The sequence below is a fragment of the Mustelus asterias genome, chromosome 3, assembly GCF_964213995.1.
Source record: "Mustelus asterias chromosome 3, sMusAst1.hap1.1, whole genome shotgun sequence".
NCBI classification, from domain to species: domain Eukaryota; kingdom Metazoa; phylum Chordata; class Chondrichthyes; order Carcharhiniformes; family Triakidae; genus Mustelus; species Mustelus asterias.
Window position 1 is genome coordinate 73,544,453 of NC_135803.1, and position 14,810 is coordinate 73,559,262.

Sequence of the window (14,810 nt, forward strand, 5' to 3'; positions counted from 1 at the left end):
AGGCTAAGTGCTCCAAAGAGAGTGTATGAAAAGCACGGCTCCATCTACTTTGCCCAATTCTGCAGCCCAGCTCACGTGTAGCCTGGATTTGACGCATGGTAAAGCATCCCATCAAGTATTTCTAGCTTAGATATAACATCAATTATGTATCAGAGTTAACACCTTCTGCATTTAGTCCCACCCACAACCTCCCTCCAAAATCTTCCTTTCCTGTTCCTCCGACACTCACTAAATTTAAAATACGATGTAAATGAGCACAGGCTATCAATTAAATAAAACAAAGCTAAATATTGCTAATACTGGAAAGCAAATAAATATGGAACCTTTCACTATGATGCTACATAAATGTGAGTTGTTGTGTCACTGGGTCCTTTGTGGAGGAAGGTCAGGTTATGGAGAGAGAGAGAGACAGAAAGGTTAGGTTATGGGGAAAGAGAGCGAAGTTGGGTTATGGAGAGAGAGAGAGAGTGGTCGGGTTATGGAGAGAGAGAGAGAGAGAAAGAGAGGGGTCGGGTTATCGAGAGAGAAAGAGGTCAGGTTTTGGAGAAAGAGAGAGAGAGAGGTTGGGTTATGGAGAGAGGGAGAGAGGCTGGCTTATGGGGAGAGAGAGAGAGAGATCGGGTTATGGGGAAAGAGAGAGAGAAAGGTGGGGTTATGGGGAGAGAGAGAGGGGTCGGGTGATAGAGAGAGGGAGGTTGGGTTATGGAGCGAAAGGTCGAGTTATGGGGAGAGAGAGAGGTCGGGTTATCAGTGCAGATCAGACAGAAGCTCTGGATTTATCACATGTTCGGAGACTGCGCCATTACAAAGAATGGTGGCGGATTTGAATTTTGATCCTTACAGACTGGGCTGGGAATTTTCTCTTCAGTTTGAAATAGACTCAAACCTGGATTCTATCATCAGAAAGGAAATATTTGAACACTTAACTTGCACTATCCCTCCAACATACCACATGTACGTATATATTTATATATATATATATATATATATATGAAATAGGATTATAATGATCATAAGGTGTTAGTTTCAATCAAACATCCACATCAGTCTCCCACATTAACCATTTGCTTTCCAGAGTGTGGAATGGCCTAGCGAATAGTGCAGAGCAACCAGGTAAAACAGACTGGAACAGGGGGATCAGTCAGCTGCTCTGCTGCAAGCTTTACTTGCGACCACTCTTCTCTGACATTTTCTTTAGTCGTTTCTTCAGTTCCAGGGGGAACCTCTCGTAGCATCTCTTGCACACAGGCTTCATCTCAAACTCCACAAATTTATTCCTGTACCAAAAAGACACAAGAGCCTCAGTTGCGAAAAGCTGAAATCCAGAATCTCAGAATAGGACACAGCTCTGTTCAAAATGAAATGACAACTCAGAGTCTTTGGTTTCAGGGATGAGAGGAATTTTAATTAGAAGGTTCGGTTGGAGAAGCTGGGGCTGTTATCCTTGAAACAAAGGAGATTTGATCAAGTTGTATGAGATCATGACTGGTGTAGATAAGGTCAAAAGTTATTCCCATTAGTTGATGGTATATGGACTAGGGGGACACTGATTTAAGATTTTGGGAATGGATACAGGGTGAATCCGAAGGAGAACATTTTGACACTGTGGGTGGTAATGAACTGGAAACCGTTGCTTCTGGGAGAGGTGCAAACAGACAGGATTAATGACTTCAACAGGAAATTGGCTGGGAGTTTGTGGGAAATAAACTTGCAGTGAGACAGGGATAGAGTGAGTGAAATGGGACTGACTGGATGACTCTACAGAGAGCCATCATGGACACAACTGGCTGAGCGGCCTCCTTCTTTGCCACAGTGACTCATGACTCTGCGAGTCTTGTTGTTTATGTATAATAAAGTTGCTCAGAGTGGAGAGAATTGAAGTGAAATTGTTCGACAGTGCAGTGAAGAGGTATCTCCTGACAAGTGAAAGGAACTGGATTCATACCTTCAATCATCAGTGTCCGAGCCTGTCAGGACTCAGAAACCACAAAAACCACCACAGACCCAGAGACAAGTCCAGTTAGTTATATCCTGATCATATACCTTGATGGTCAATTCATTCTCAGGATGTGGGCTTTGCTGACAATGCCAGCATGACTTGCTCATTGCCAGTTATCCTTGTATACAACTGAGTGTGTAGCTAGAACAGAGGGCACTTAGTCAATTACATGTAGACCAGACCAGCTAATGCCCTCTCTAAAGGATATAGATCCAATTCATGCTGCCACTTTCTCCCCTGCTCTTCCCAAGTTTAAAACCTCACTCTCTCCCCCTCCCCAGTTTAAACTCTCACTCTCTCCCCCTCCCCAGTTTAAACTCTCACTCTCTCCTTTCCCCAGTTTAAACTCTCACTCTCTCCTTTCCCCAGTTTAAACCCTCACTCTCTCCCCTCCCCAGTTTAAACTCTCACTTTCTCCCCCTCCCCAGTTTAAACTCTCACTCTCTTCCCCTCCCCAGTTTAAACCCTCACTCTCTCCTTTCCCCAGTTTAAACCCTCACTCTCTCCCCCTCCCCAGTTTAAACCCTCACTCTCTCCTTTCCCCAGTTTAAACCCTCACTCTCTCCCCCTCCCCAGTTTAAACCCTCACTCTCTCCTTTCCCCAGTTTAAACCCTCACTCTCTCCCCCTCCCCAGTTTAAACCCTCACTCTCTCCCCCTCCCCAGTTTAAACCCTCATTCTCTCCTTTCCCCAGTTTAAACTCTCACTCTCTTCCCCTCCCCAGTTTAAACCCTCACTCTCTCCCCTCCCCAGTTTAAACCCTCACTCTCTCCTTTCCCCAGTTTAAACCCTCACTCTCTCCCCTCCCAGTTTAAACCCTCATTCTCTCCTTTCCCCAGTTTAAACTCTCACTCTCTTCCCCTCCCCAGTTTAAACCCTCACTCTCTCCCCTCCCCAGTTTAAACCCTCACTCTCTCCTTTCCCCAGTTTAAACCCTCACTCTCTCCCCTCCCCAGTTTAAACCCTCACTCTCTCCCCCTCCCCAATTTAAACTCTCACTCCCTACCCTTGCAACTTGCAACTACACTTTCAAACTCCCAACTCTCTGGTTTTGAACCCTGTATTCAGCAATGCTATTCAGCAGCTACTGATGTACACAATCACCCCCTCACCTTCACCCTCACTGTCTGAATCCACAGTAATACCATTACACACTCACCCTGGCCATTCCCTTTGGTATGGTCTCATCTCTGTTCCATTAAATCTGAGAGTCTCAGAGTTGAAAGGATATGTTGGATAATTGGTTTAGACATTCACCGCCAGATCTGATTGCACTGCATAAAACACTGATCTCGTCTGTCACAACCACTCACTATTCCAGAGTCATCCAAATTCTCCTGGTTTCTTTTCTCTACTGCAGACCATCTTCTTGACCCCATCTCCCCTCTCCGCTCCACCCTTACCTCCAACAAGAAACGCAAGGACCTCATGGATGTCTTCTTCAATTAGATGAAAAATCTGCCACATCTCTCCCACTGGTCCATGTGGGCAACTTTTCTCCAAATCGCCTCCTCCCCCCACCCAGGCCCTGAATTCACACCTTTCTCTAGTTTCTCCCCTGTTTCCCCTCATTCCCTATCCAGCTCATCTTGTCCATGACACCTATTTCCTGCTCCCTCAACCCTATCTCAATTACCTCCCGAAGGAATTCCCGAGTCTATTGCCTAGGTGGCTGAACACATAATCATGGTCGGATGAAGGAAATCAAAGTGGCCAGAATTGAAATAATGCAAAATCTGGGAGGCTTGTAGGGTGGGAGGAGATGACAGGCAAGGGTAAGGCAGTGGAGGGATTTATAAAACAAGGAGGCAAATTTTAAATTTAAATTTCACTGCCCTTTGAGTGGTGTAGTTGAGAGGCAGGATGTAGATGAAAAGTAGGAGAAGGCCTAGGGTAGCCCTAGAGGGACAAAGAAGTAACATGGAAGAGGAACCATTGCAATGGATTCTCTGGATATGACTGGATAAATCATAACCTTCCATATTGCCCTTCCTTCCCTCCTTCAGTAACCCTTCAATCTTCCTTTGGTAGCCTTTTATTCCCTGTTTCAGTTACTTCCCTGCTCCTATTTATCCTCCTCAATTTCCACCATTTCCATTATTGTGACCTACTGGAGGAAGCACCAGTGTTTTTACAATCAGCCCAATTTCCATGATTGGATTATTTGTCTCCAATGAGAAGGTGAGTTTATGAGTGCGGAGCAGGCTGATAGGTCTACCAATCAATGGGAGCAATGATGGAGCCAGACACTTACTTCAGGGTGAGCTTGGTGTTGCAGGTGGAACAGGCAAAGCAGTGAACGCACCAGGTCTTGTTCAGAGCCGAGACCACTGGAACATAAAATGGACATTGTTACCTTCACTTTTCAAGTCTCCCACACCACAATGACATTGCCTTCTTTAGCTGTGAGGAGGACAAGGCCTGGCCTTCCCTACCACAGCCTAAATTCAGTCAGGTCAATGCAATTCTCTACGATTTCCTTAAAGTAATTATTCAATCTTGACATGTAGACATCACTGTCTTACTCTCTCTCTCTCTCTCTCCCCATCTATCCTAGCAAATCATTTCATTATTTGCTGCTTATTGTCTGATGTTCAATATTTGGTACAGAATAGTGGCTTTGGAACATGGAGGAGGCCATTCAGCCCCTCAAGCTTGTTCGACCATTCAATTACATTAAGGCTGACCTGTATTTTAGCTCCATCTACCCACTTGGTTCTGAAAACCATAACTTACCCAATTTAAATCTATCAATCTCAGTTTTGACATTTTCAACGGACCCTGGGCCAACGGCTGTTTTGTGCGGGAGAGAGTTTCAGATTTCCACTAGTCTGTGGGGAGAAGCTCCCCCCGACATTGCCCTTGAACAGCCTTTAAGATGACACCTCCTTGTTCAGGATTCTCCAACCAGAGGAAATAATTTCTCCAATTGACCCGATCAACTCTTATAATCACCTTCAACAATCCGATCACCTCTTCATCTTCCACACTTGAGAGAATGCAAGCCCAGACAACGCAACCTCTCCTCATAATTTAATCCTTGTGGCCCTGCTTTCATTCTGGTAAATCTATACGGCGGGACCACCACACCTCCTCCTCCCTCCCACCCCCTCTTCCATGATTACAATATCCTTCCCGAGGACACAATGCTCCACATGTCTAACCGTAACACAACTTCCATCCATTTTTATTCCATTCACTTTCAAATAAAGGCTAACATTTCATTAGAGTTTGTTGTGGATCCTGTGTACAGTTTGCTTCATTAATACAAAGACTTCATTTCAAGATATTTCTGCCTATGCAATTACATTTAAATGCTAAGCTTTTAAAGTTAACTTGACCACATTTTAAACTCAGCAGGCATGCTGGGATTAGCTTGAAAATTGACTACATTCTTTGAAATTACAATGCTAGCAGAAATAGGCTTTCTTATAAGCCAAAACAAAGCTTTTCATGACTACAGCTGCAAATTGTTTTTGAAAGTTAGAGACAGCCTGTATCAAACAACTTCAATATGAGATAACAGAAAACTTATAATTCTGTATTCAGCCCTATGTTTTCAGTTTGGGTCAAGTCTGTTTTCAATACTGGCTTTTGCCAGTACCTCTCTCACTCTCTCTCTTTCTCTGTCTCAGTTTTTTTGCTTTCTGTAATGTGTTAATTTTAAATAATGCCCAATAAAAGAAATTCAATGTATCAGTGCTGTCTCCGTCTATTCTGAGGAATGAATGGACCTTACAATCTTTTAAATTATTCTTTGTGGCTGTCAATTGTGGTACCCTCAAGCTATAACCGCTTCTCTCCCTCTCTCTCTAAACAGGGAAGGATGATGACAGTCCATCGAGGACTATGGCTGATTATGTATGGACTTGTCCACTAGCTTTTATTGACTTGTCTATGTGAACTCTTAAATCTCTCTGCACCTCCACAGTTCCTAGCTTCTCGCCATACTCTGACCCATCTTAGGTCCACATTGAACTTTAAGTTTTGCCTGTGCACTTTATTTCTCAATGTCCCTTTCAAACATTCTGCTCCCATTCACACCGCTAATGTGCATCATAACTTGGTGGTATCAAGGCCCTAACCTCATTTCGGTAATCACAAAGATGAGCCACTTTTTTAGTATTGTTACAGGGATTTAAAAATGAAAGCATTTAATATTCTGACTATTTATGAAGAGAGCAACAAATCTGAGCAGGCAAGTGTTGCTATTTTAAGACAGTCTGAGAGTCCTCGTGGTTTTCATGCATACTACAAACTGGAAATGACTATCGATCACCCGGTGAGTAGCAGAAAGGCTTGAGACATCTTGTGGACTGGCACTGCAATTGTACTTTCGCACGGTGGCACAGTGGTTAGCACTGCTGCCTCACAGCGCCAAGGACCCGGGTTCGATTCTCGGCTTGGGTCACTGTCTGTGTGGAGTTTGTACATTCTCCCCGTGTCTGCGTGGGTTTCCTCCGGGTGCTCCGGTTTCCTCCCACAGTCTGAAAGACATGCTGGTTAAGTGCATTGACCATGTTAAATTAACCCCAGTGTACCCGAACAGTGCCGGAGTGTGGCAACTAGGGGATTTTCAGTAACTTCATTGCAGTGTTAATGTTAGCCTATTTGTGACTAATAAATAAATACATTTTTGAATTTTTAAAAGAGAGCATGAAAATTCTACATTATGTTAGGCCTGATCTGTCTGCTTCAAGTAGAAAAGCATTTCTTTTTTAAAGAGGGGTGGCAGTGGCAGTGGCATGGGTGGAGGCATCTGGAGGAGTGGTGGAAGGCGGCAAGCTGATATGAAAGTGTCGAAGGATGTTGCAAACCTCAAGGGGAGGGTGTCGGGGTGGGCATGGACCTATGGCTCCTGATAAATGGGAGAGGTTTGTGAAGTTTCATGGTGCGGTGGGACCTGCAGGACTTTGGGGACCAAATACCGTATCTCTGTCTGATGAAATGCAACTTCCAGCAGTTGTCCTGAGCTTCTTTAGTAAGACTGGTCCTTGTGTGTTAGTATGTGATGTAGGCGGGTTGGGAGAGCCCCTGGTTGTGCTGTACTTGAACAGAAGGTTCTGTATAGTTCAAGCTGTTTAGTGTTATTTTGGCAGCAACATGGTCTTTGTAGCAGGTCAAAATCCTTGTGCTGTTTCTGTTTTTAAAAATGGAACGGATTGCTCTTCGCTGACTGAACAGCCTTTTTACAATTTATCATTTGTGACTCGTTGGTCTGGAAGTATGATTCTCATTATTTGGAGAGCCTGTGAAAGGTCCAGGATTCACATTCTGGACGAGTCCTTTGCTGTTGTTTCTTATTAGGGGCGGCACGGTGGCACAGTGGTTAGCATTGCTGCCTCACAGCGCCAGGGACCCGGGCTCGATTCCCGGCTTGGGTCTCTATCTGTGTGGAGTTGGTACATTCTCTCCATGTCTGCGTGGGTTTCCTCCGGGTGCTGCGGTTTCCTCCCACAGTCCAAAGATGTTAGGTTGATTGGCCATGCTAAATTACTCCTTAGTGTCAGGGGGATTAGTCGGGTAAATATGTGGGGTTACGGGGATAGGATGTGATTGTTGTCGGTGCAGGCTCGATGGGCCAAAAGGCCTCCTTCGGCACTAAGTATTCTATGATTCGAGCACACTTCGATATGTAATAGATCACTTCAATGGGCAGGAAAGAGGCAGCACGGTGTGAGGCTGGAGTCACATATAGGCTGTGCTTGGCAAGATCAGCTTTCCTTCTCTTTCGGGCATTAATGAGCGGGCAGGAGTTTATTTTTAACGACAATTTGACAGCCTCATTGTCACTTTTATTGGCACCAGTATCTATTCCAGATTTCTTCAAACTCATTTCAAATTGTCAAACTGCCGTAAGAAAGAAGAAACAGCGTGTGACACCTTTAACGATATCAGGACACCTCAAAGCTGGCTTTGTGTGTGGTGAGGTATTCTTGAAGTGTCCGTGTTGTAATGTAGGAAATGCAACAGCCAATTTGTGTGTCTCAAGATCCCAGAAACAGCCACATGATTCTGAGCAGTTAACTAGCTGTTGGCTGAGGAGTAAATATTGGTCAAGTGATGGGGAGATGATGGCCTAGTGGTATTATCACTAGACTATTAATCCAGAAATTCAACTAATGTTCTGGGGACCCAAGTTCGAATCCCGCCACGGCAGATAATGGAATTTGAATTTAATAAAAAGTATCTGAAATTAAGCATCTACTGATGACCATGAAACCATTGCCGATTTTCGGAAAAACCCATCTGGTTCACTAATGTCCTTTAGGGAAGGAAGTCTGTCATCCTTACCTGGTCTGGCCTACATGTGACTCCAGACCCACAGCAATGTGGTTGACCTTCAACTGCCCTCAGGCAACTAGGGATGGGCAATAAATGCTGGCCAGAGAGTTGGGATAAAAGGTTCTTTCTCAGAATGGCAACCGGTGACAAGTGGTGTCCCGCAGGGTTCAGTGTTGGGGCCACAGCTGTTCTCTTTATATATTAACGATCTAGATGACGGGACTGGGAGCATTCTGGCCAAGTTTGCCGATGATACAAAGATAGGTGGAGGGGCAGGTAGTATTGAGGAGGTGGGGAGGCTGCAGAAAGATTTAGACAGTTTAGGAGAGTGGTCCAAGAAGTGGCTGATGAAATTCAATGTGGGCAAGTGCGAGGTCGTGCACTTTGGAAAAAAGAATAGAGGCATGGACTATTTTCTAAACGGTGACAAAATTCATAATGCTAAAGTGCAAAGGGACTTGGGAGTCCTAGTCCAGGATTCTCTAAAGGTAAACTTGCAGGTTGAGTCCGTAATTAAGAAAGCAAATGTAATGTTGTCATTTATCTCAAGAGGCTTGGAATACAAAAGCAGGGATGTACTTCTGAGGCTTTATAAAGCACTGGTTAGGCCCCATTTGGAGTACTGTGAGCAATTTTGGGCCCCAAACCTCAGGAAGGACATACTGGCACTGGAGCGGGTCCAGCGGAGATTCACACGGATGATCCCAGGAATGGTAGGCCTGACATACGATGAACGTCTGAGGATCGTGGGATTATATTCATTGGAGTTTAGGAGGTTGAGGGGAGATCTGATAGAGACTTACAAGATAATGAACGGCTTAGATAGGATGGACGTAGGGAAGTTGTTTCCATTAACAGGGGAGACTAGGACGCGGGGGCACAGCCTTAGAATAAAAGGGAGTCACTTTAGAACAGAGATGAGGAGAAATTTCTTCAGCCAGAGAGTGGTGGGTCTGTGGAATTCATTGCCACAGAGGGCTGTGGAGGCCGAGACGTTGAGCGTCTTCAAGACAGAAATTGATAAATTCTTGATTTCTCGAGGAATTAAGGGCTATGGGGAGAGAGCGGGTAAATGGAGTTGAAATCAACCATGATTGAATGGTGGAGTGGACTCGATGGGCCGAATGGCCTTACTTCCGCTCCTATGTCTTATGGTCAGCCAGCGATGCCCATATACCACAAATGAATAAAGTAATAGATGGGCTGGGAGAGCTCGCCGCTCTTCTTAGAATTGGGATCTGTTGCACCCATTTGAGAATCTTCAGAGAGTATAACACTCCCTCAGTGCCGAGCTACACATGGTGCTGAGGTCCCTGCAGCGAGACTTGAACCCACGACCTTCAGACTCAGAGGCAAGAGTACAACCAACTGAGTTGTGATGAGATTTGAATTCGCTGCCACTAGTTTATTAGGCTAGTGCTCTAGATTTCCAGTCTAGGAACACAAGCACAAAACTACCATACCTCTGTTAATGTATCTATGACTACTTGACAGTTGTGCGTGGCCTCTTATCAAATTATACCCATCCTCAGGTAAAGCCCCCTTTAGCTTTTACCACTCTCATTCTTTGGCCAGATATTAACTCAGCCACAAAAGCCCAGCACTCAACAATGGTACACGATTGAGCAGACATATTAAAATTAAGTTAAAACCAATTTAAATTAAATTGACTTTTTCAAATTTCTTCAGAACATGTACGCAACCACTTATTGCTGCTTCTAAATTGCACTTGAAAAGGTGGTGGTGAGCCGCCTTCCTGAACCGCTGCAGTCCCTGAGGTGTAGGTACACCCACAATGCTGTTTGGGAGTTCCAGGATTTTGACCCAGCGACAGTATAGAAATGGCGATATCTTTCCAAATCAGGACATGAGCGGCTTGAAGGGTAACTTCCAGATGGTGATGTTCCCATGCAGTGTTGTGAGGAGGAACATAGGGAGTGAGTATGATCTAGAACTTACTGTCTTGGAGGGAAGTAGACAAGCAATGACTTCAAAAGGCAGTTGGATCGACACTTGTGAGTAATAGACCTGTAGAACTACAGGAATAGAGGTGGAGAATGGGGACCGACTGGTTTGTTCTACAGAAGCTAGCGCATGGATTTGATGGGCCAAATGGCCTCCTTCTATGCATAAATGACTATGACTCCAAGAACGTTTGAGTTTGACCAACAGTGCAGATTCTGTCCTTGCTTTAGCGGCACTTTTTCCCAGTCTCAGTATTGAGAATTGAGTTGGTGTAGAAACATGTTCAATTAAATGTACTGACCCCCGGGTGAATTTCGAGTACAGGTTCCCACTGTAAAAGATTCAGCGCCAGGCTGTTAAAATGTAAGATTTCAACTTTGTAACTCATTATAAAACTGGATAAACTGACAGTCTCAAAATACTGCGGCTGCTGGAGATCTGAAATAAAAACAGAAAATGCTGGAAAAACTCAGCAGGTCCGTCAGCATCTGTGGAGAGAAGAACAGAGGATGGGATTTTCTGGACGTGCGTGCCCCAAGACCAGAAATTCCCACCCGAGGTTAATGGACCTTTAAATGGTCTGCCAACTTTTCTGTCCTGCCCGCTACGATTCCCACGGCAGGCAAGACAGGAAAATTCCACCCAGAGTTAAAGTTTCAAGCAAAGTATGACTCTTCTCCGGAACTCAAACCAGTTCTAAAGAAGAGTCATATTGGACTTAAAGCATTTAGAAAGGGATTAGAAAGTAAATTCATCATAGTCCCAGATGACCATCGACTGCGCTCTCCTTTGAGGGGGGAGGGGGGTGGGGGGGTGGGGGGGGGGGTAGTTGACTGGTGGTGTTTTAACCTGAGGATCACCACATCTCAGGTTGAGATGCAAGGTTGAGGAGGCAAAAGGTCTTCATTAGAAAGTCTAGCAGTAGCTTAAGTAGATAAATCACCCTGTGTGGATGGGAATCATCCTGGAATGCTGAGGGAGGAAAGGGTGGAAATTGCAAAGGATCCGGCCAGAATCTTCCACTCTTCCTCGGATACAGGGGAGGTGCCAGAGAACTGGAGAATTGTAAATGTTACAGCCTTGAAGTTTTCTTAATGTGGAAATGCCAGCTTTGGACTGGGCTGTGCACAGTAAGAAGTCTCACAACATCAGGTTAAAGTCCAAAGTTCCAAAGTTTATTTGGAATCACGAGCTTTCAGAGCGTTGCTCATTCACCTGATGAAGGAGTAGCGCTCCAAAAGCTTGAGATTCCAAATAAACCTGTTAGACTTTAACCTGGTGTTGTGAGACTTCTTACTGAAGTTTCCTGCCCAGCCTCAAATTATAGGCTGGCGGGCAGATTGAAGATCTGTGGGGGAAATTTGGCAATAAAGAGACATCATTCCCAGGAGGGGGGAGTGGGCAGGTTTAGGGGGTTCATTCAGAAGCCCCCTTCTAATTGGTGCACTTTCCCCTTGAGGCCCAGTGTGACCGCCAGACCTCCCTCCCTCCTTGAGCCCCGGTCTACCCTCAGAAACCCCAATCACCCTTCCATGTGACCCTCCAATTCTTTCATGGTCCTGGGAAGCAGCTCCATGCTGTTCCTCTTCGGACCACTTCAGACTTGTTGCTGGGTAGACTGGAGCACTGTCAGCAAATCAGATTGGCCGATAGCTCTCCAAGGTGGGACTTCCCTGAGTGAGGGGCCAAAGTCTTGCCTGATGCAATCATCACACATTAGTGCATAAAATGGCAGCGACACCCACATCCCATGAAGGAATATAAAGAAACAAAGAAGGGAATGGGAACAGTCAGGAATGTGAACTGCAATCATAATGAAATGATTACTTGACTTATTAAACTGAGACAACATGTTCAACCGAATTATTATCTATGTGGGTCAACAGATGGATCAACATGACAATTCACAAAGGTGCACTTACCATCTCCCTCAATCACATGGTTACAATGATAGCAAACATCTCCAAACAGCTGCAGAAATAAAACAGAGAGCGGATGAGAATCCTAGAAACTTACATGACTCTGGAGACTCAATATTAAAAACATCAGCACAAACAGTATTCCAGTGAGTAATTTTACTGAATAACAGTGAAACATTACACTAAGTAACATGAGTAACATTACAGTGAGTAAAGTACAATGAGGAACATTACACTGAGTAATATTAAACAGAGTAACATTACAGTGAGTAATATTAGAGAGAGTAACATTACCATGAGTAACAATACACTGAGTAATATTACACTGAGTAACATTATTGTGAGTAATATTATAGTGAGTAATATTACACTGAGTATCATTACACTGAGTATCATTACACTGAGTATCATTACACTGAATAATATTACACTGAGTAACATTATGCTGAGCAATATTACAGTAATACCTCACTGACTAATATTAACTGAGTAACATTACACTGCGTGACATTATATTGCGAATATTATAGTGATTAATATCACATTGAGTAACATTATTCTGAGCAATGTTACAGTGTGTAACATTACACTGAGTAACATTACACCGAGTGATATTACATTCAGTAATATTACACTCAGTTACACTGCACTGAATGATATTGCACTGAGTAACATTATATTGAGTAATCTTACAGTGAGTAACATTATACCGAGTCACATTGAGTAACATTACACTGAATAACGTTATACTGATTAACATTACAACGAATAATATTACACTGAGTAACATTATTCTGAATAATATTACACTAAGTAACAATATACTGAGTAACATTACGCAGAGTAATATTACAGTGAGTAATATTACACTAACATTACAGTGAGTAATATTACAGAGTAACATTACAGTGAGTAACATTACAATGAGCAATATTACACTGAGTAATATTACACTGAGTAATATTACACTGAGTATCTTTACAGTGATTCATATTACAGTGAGTAATATTACACTGAGCAATATTATACTGAGTAATAAGAACATAAGAAATAGGAGCAGGAGTAGGCCATCTAGCCCCTCGAGCCTGCCCCGCCATTCATTAAGATCATGGCTGATCTGATAGTGGTTTAGTTCCACTTACCCGCCCACTCCCCAAAAATCTTAATTCCCTTATTGATCAGAAATCTATCTACCTGTGACTTAAACATATTTAACGAGGTAGCCTCCACTGCTTCAATGGGCAGAGAATTCCAGAGATTCACTACCCTCTGAGAGAAGAAGTTCCTCCTCAACTCTGTTCTAAACTGACTCCCACTTATTTTGAGGCTGTGCCCTCTAGTTCTTGTTTCCTTTCTAAGTGGAAAGAATCTCTCTGCCTCTACCCTGTCTAGCCCCTTCATTATCTTATATGTCTCTATAAGATCTCCCCTCAGCCTTCTAAACTCCAACGAGTACAGGCCTAATCTACTCAATCTCTCCTCATAAGCTAACCCCCTCATCTCCGGTATCAACCTGGTGAACATTCTCTGTACCCCCTCCAAGGCCAATATATCCTTTCGCAAATAAGGGGACCAAAATTGCACACAGTACTCTAGTTGCGGCCTCACCAGTACCTTGTACAGTTGCAGCAAGACCTCCCTGCTTTTATACTCCATCCCCTTCGCGATAAAGGCCAACATTTCATTTGCCTTCTTGATCACCTGCTGCACTTGCAAACTGAGTTTTTGCGATTCATGCACAAGGACCCCCAGGTCCCTCTGCACAGTAGCATGTTGTAATTTTTCGCCATTTAAATAATAGTCCATTTTACTATTATTCCTTCCAAAGTGGATATTGCAGTGAGTAATATTACACTGAGTAATACAAAGAACAAAGAACAGTACAGCACTGGAAACAGGCCCTTCGGCCCTCCAAGCCTGTGCCGTTCATTGGTCCAACTAGACGATTCGTTCGTATCCCTCCATTCCCAGACTGCTCATGTGACTATCCAGGTAAGTCTTAAACGATGCCAGCGTGTCTGCCTCCACCACCCTACTTGGCAGCGCATTCCAGGCCCCCACCACTCTCTGTGTAAAAAACGTCCCTCTGATATCTGAGTTGTACCTCGCCCCTCTCACCTTGAGCCCGTGACCCCTCGTGATCGTCACCTCCGACCTGGGAAAAAGCTTCCCACTGTTCACCCTATCTATGCCCTTCATAATTTTGTACACCTCTATTAGGTCTCCCCTCATTCTCCGTCTTTCCAGGGAGAACAAGCCCAGTTTACCCAATCTTTCCTCATAGCTAAGACCCTCCATACCAGGCAACATCCTGGTAAACCTTCTCTGCACTCTCTCTAAAGCCTCCACGTCCTTCTGGTAGTGTGGCAACCAGAACTGGATGCAGTACTCCAAATGTGGCCTAACCAGCGTTCTATACAGCTGCATCATCAGACCCCAACTTTTATACTCTATACCCCGTCCTATAAAGGCAAGCATACCATATGCTTTCTTCACCACCTTCTCCACCTGTGCTGCCACCTTCAAGGATTTGTGGACTTGCACACCTAGGTCCCTCTGTGTTTCTATACTCTTGATGGCTCTGCCATTTATTGTATAACTCCCCCCTACATTAGTTCTTCCAAAATGCATCACTTCGCGTT

At 44.2% G+C, this 14,810-nt stretch overlaps 1 protein-coding gene across 2 annotated transcripts in view; it reads right to left on the bottom strand.

Annotated features, from left to right (window-relative positions):
• Positions 1 to 6: 6 nt before the first annotated feature.
• LOC144491419 (LIM and senescent cell antigen-like-containing domain protein 2) overlaps positions 7 to 14,810 on the bottom strand; it is a 249,554-nt gene continuing 234,750 nt past the window's right edge. For both annotated transcript variants that reach the window (XM_078209216.1, XM_078209217.1), the window contains 3 exons: positions 12,172 to 12,220; positions 4,254 to 4,329; positions 7 to 1,277 (listed from right to left, as the gene is read on the bottom strand). In XM_078209216.1, the coding sequence (XP_078065342.1) occupies positions 1,163 to 1,277; positions 4,254 to 4,329; positions 12,172 to 12,220 (240 nt within the window). In that variant the 3' untranslated portion in view covers positions 7 to 1,162. The remainder of the gene's footprint in view (positions 1,278 to 4,253; positions 4,330 to 12,171; positions 12,221 to 14,810) is intronic.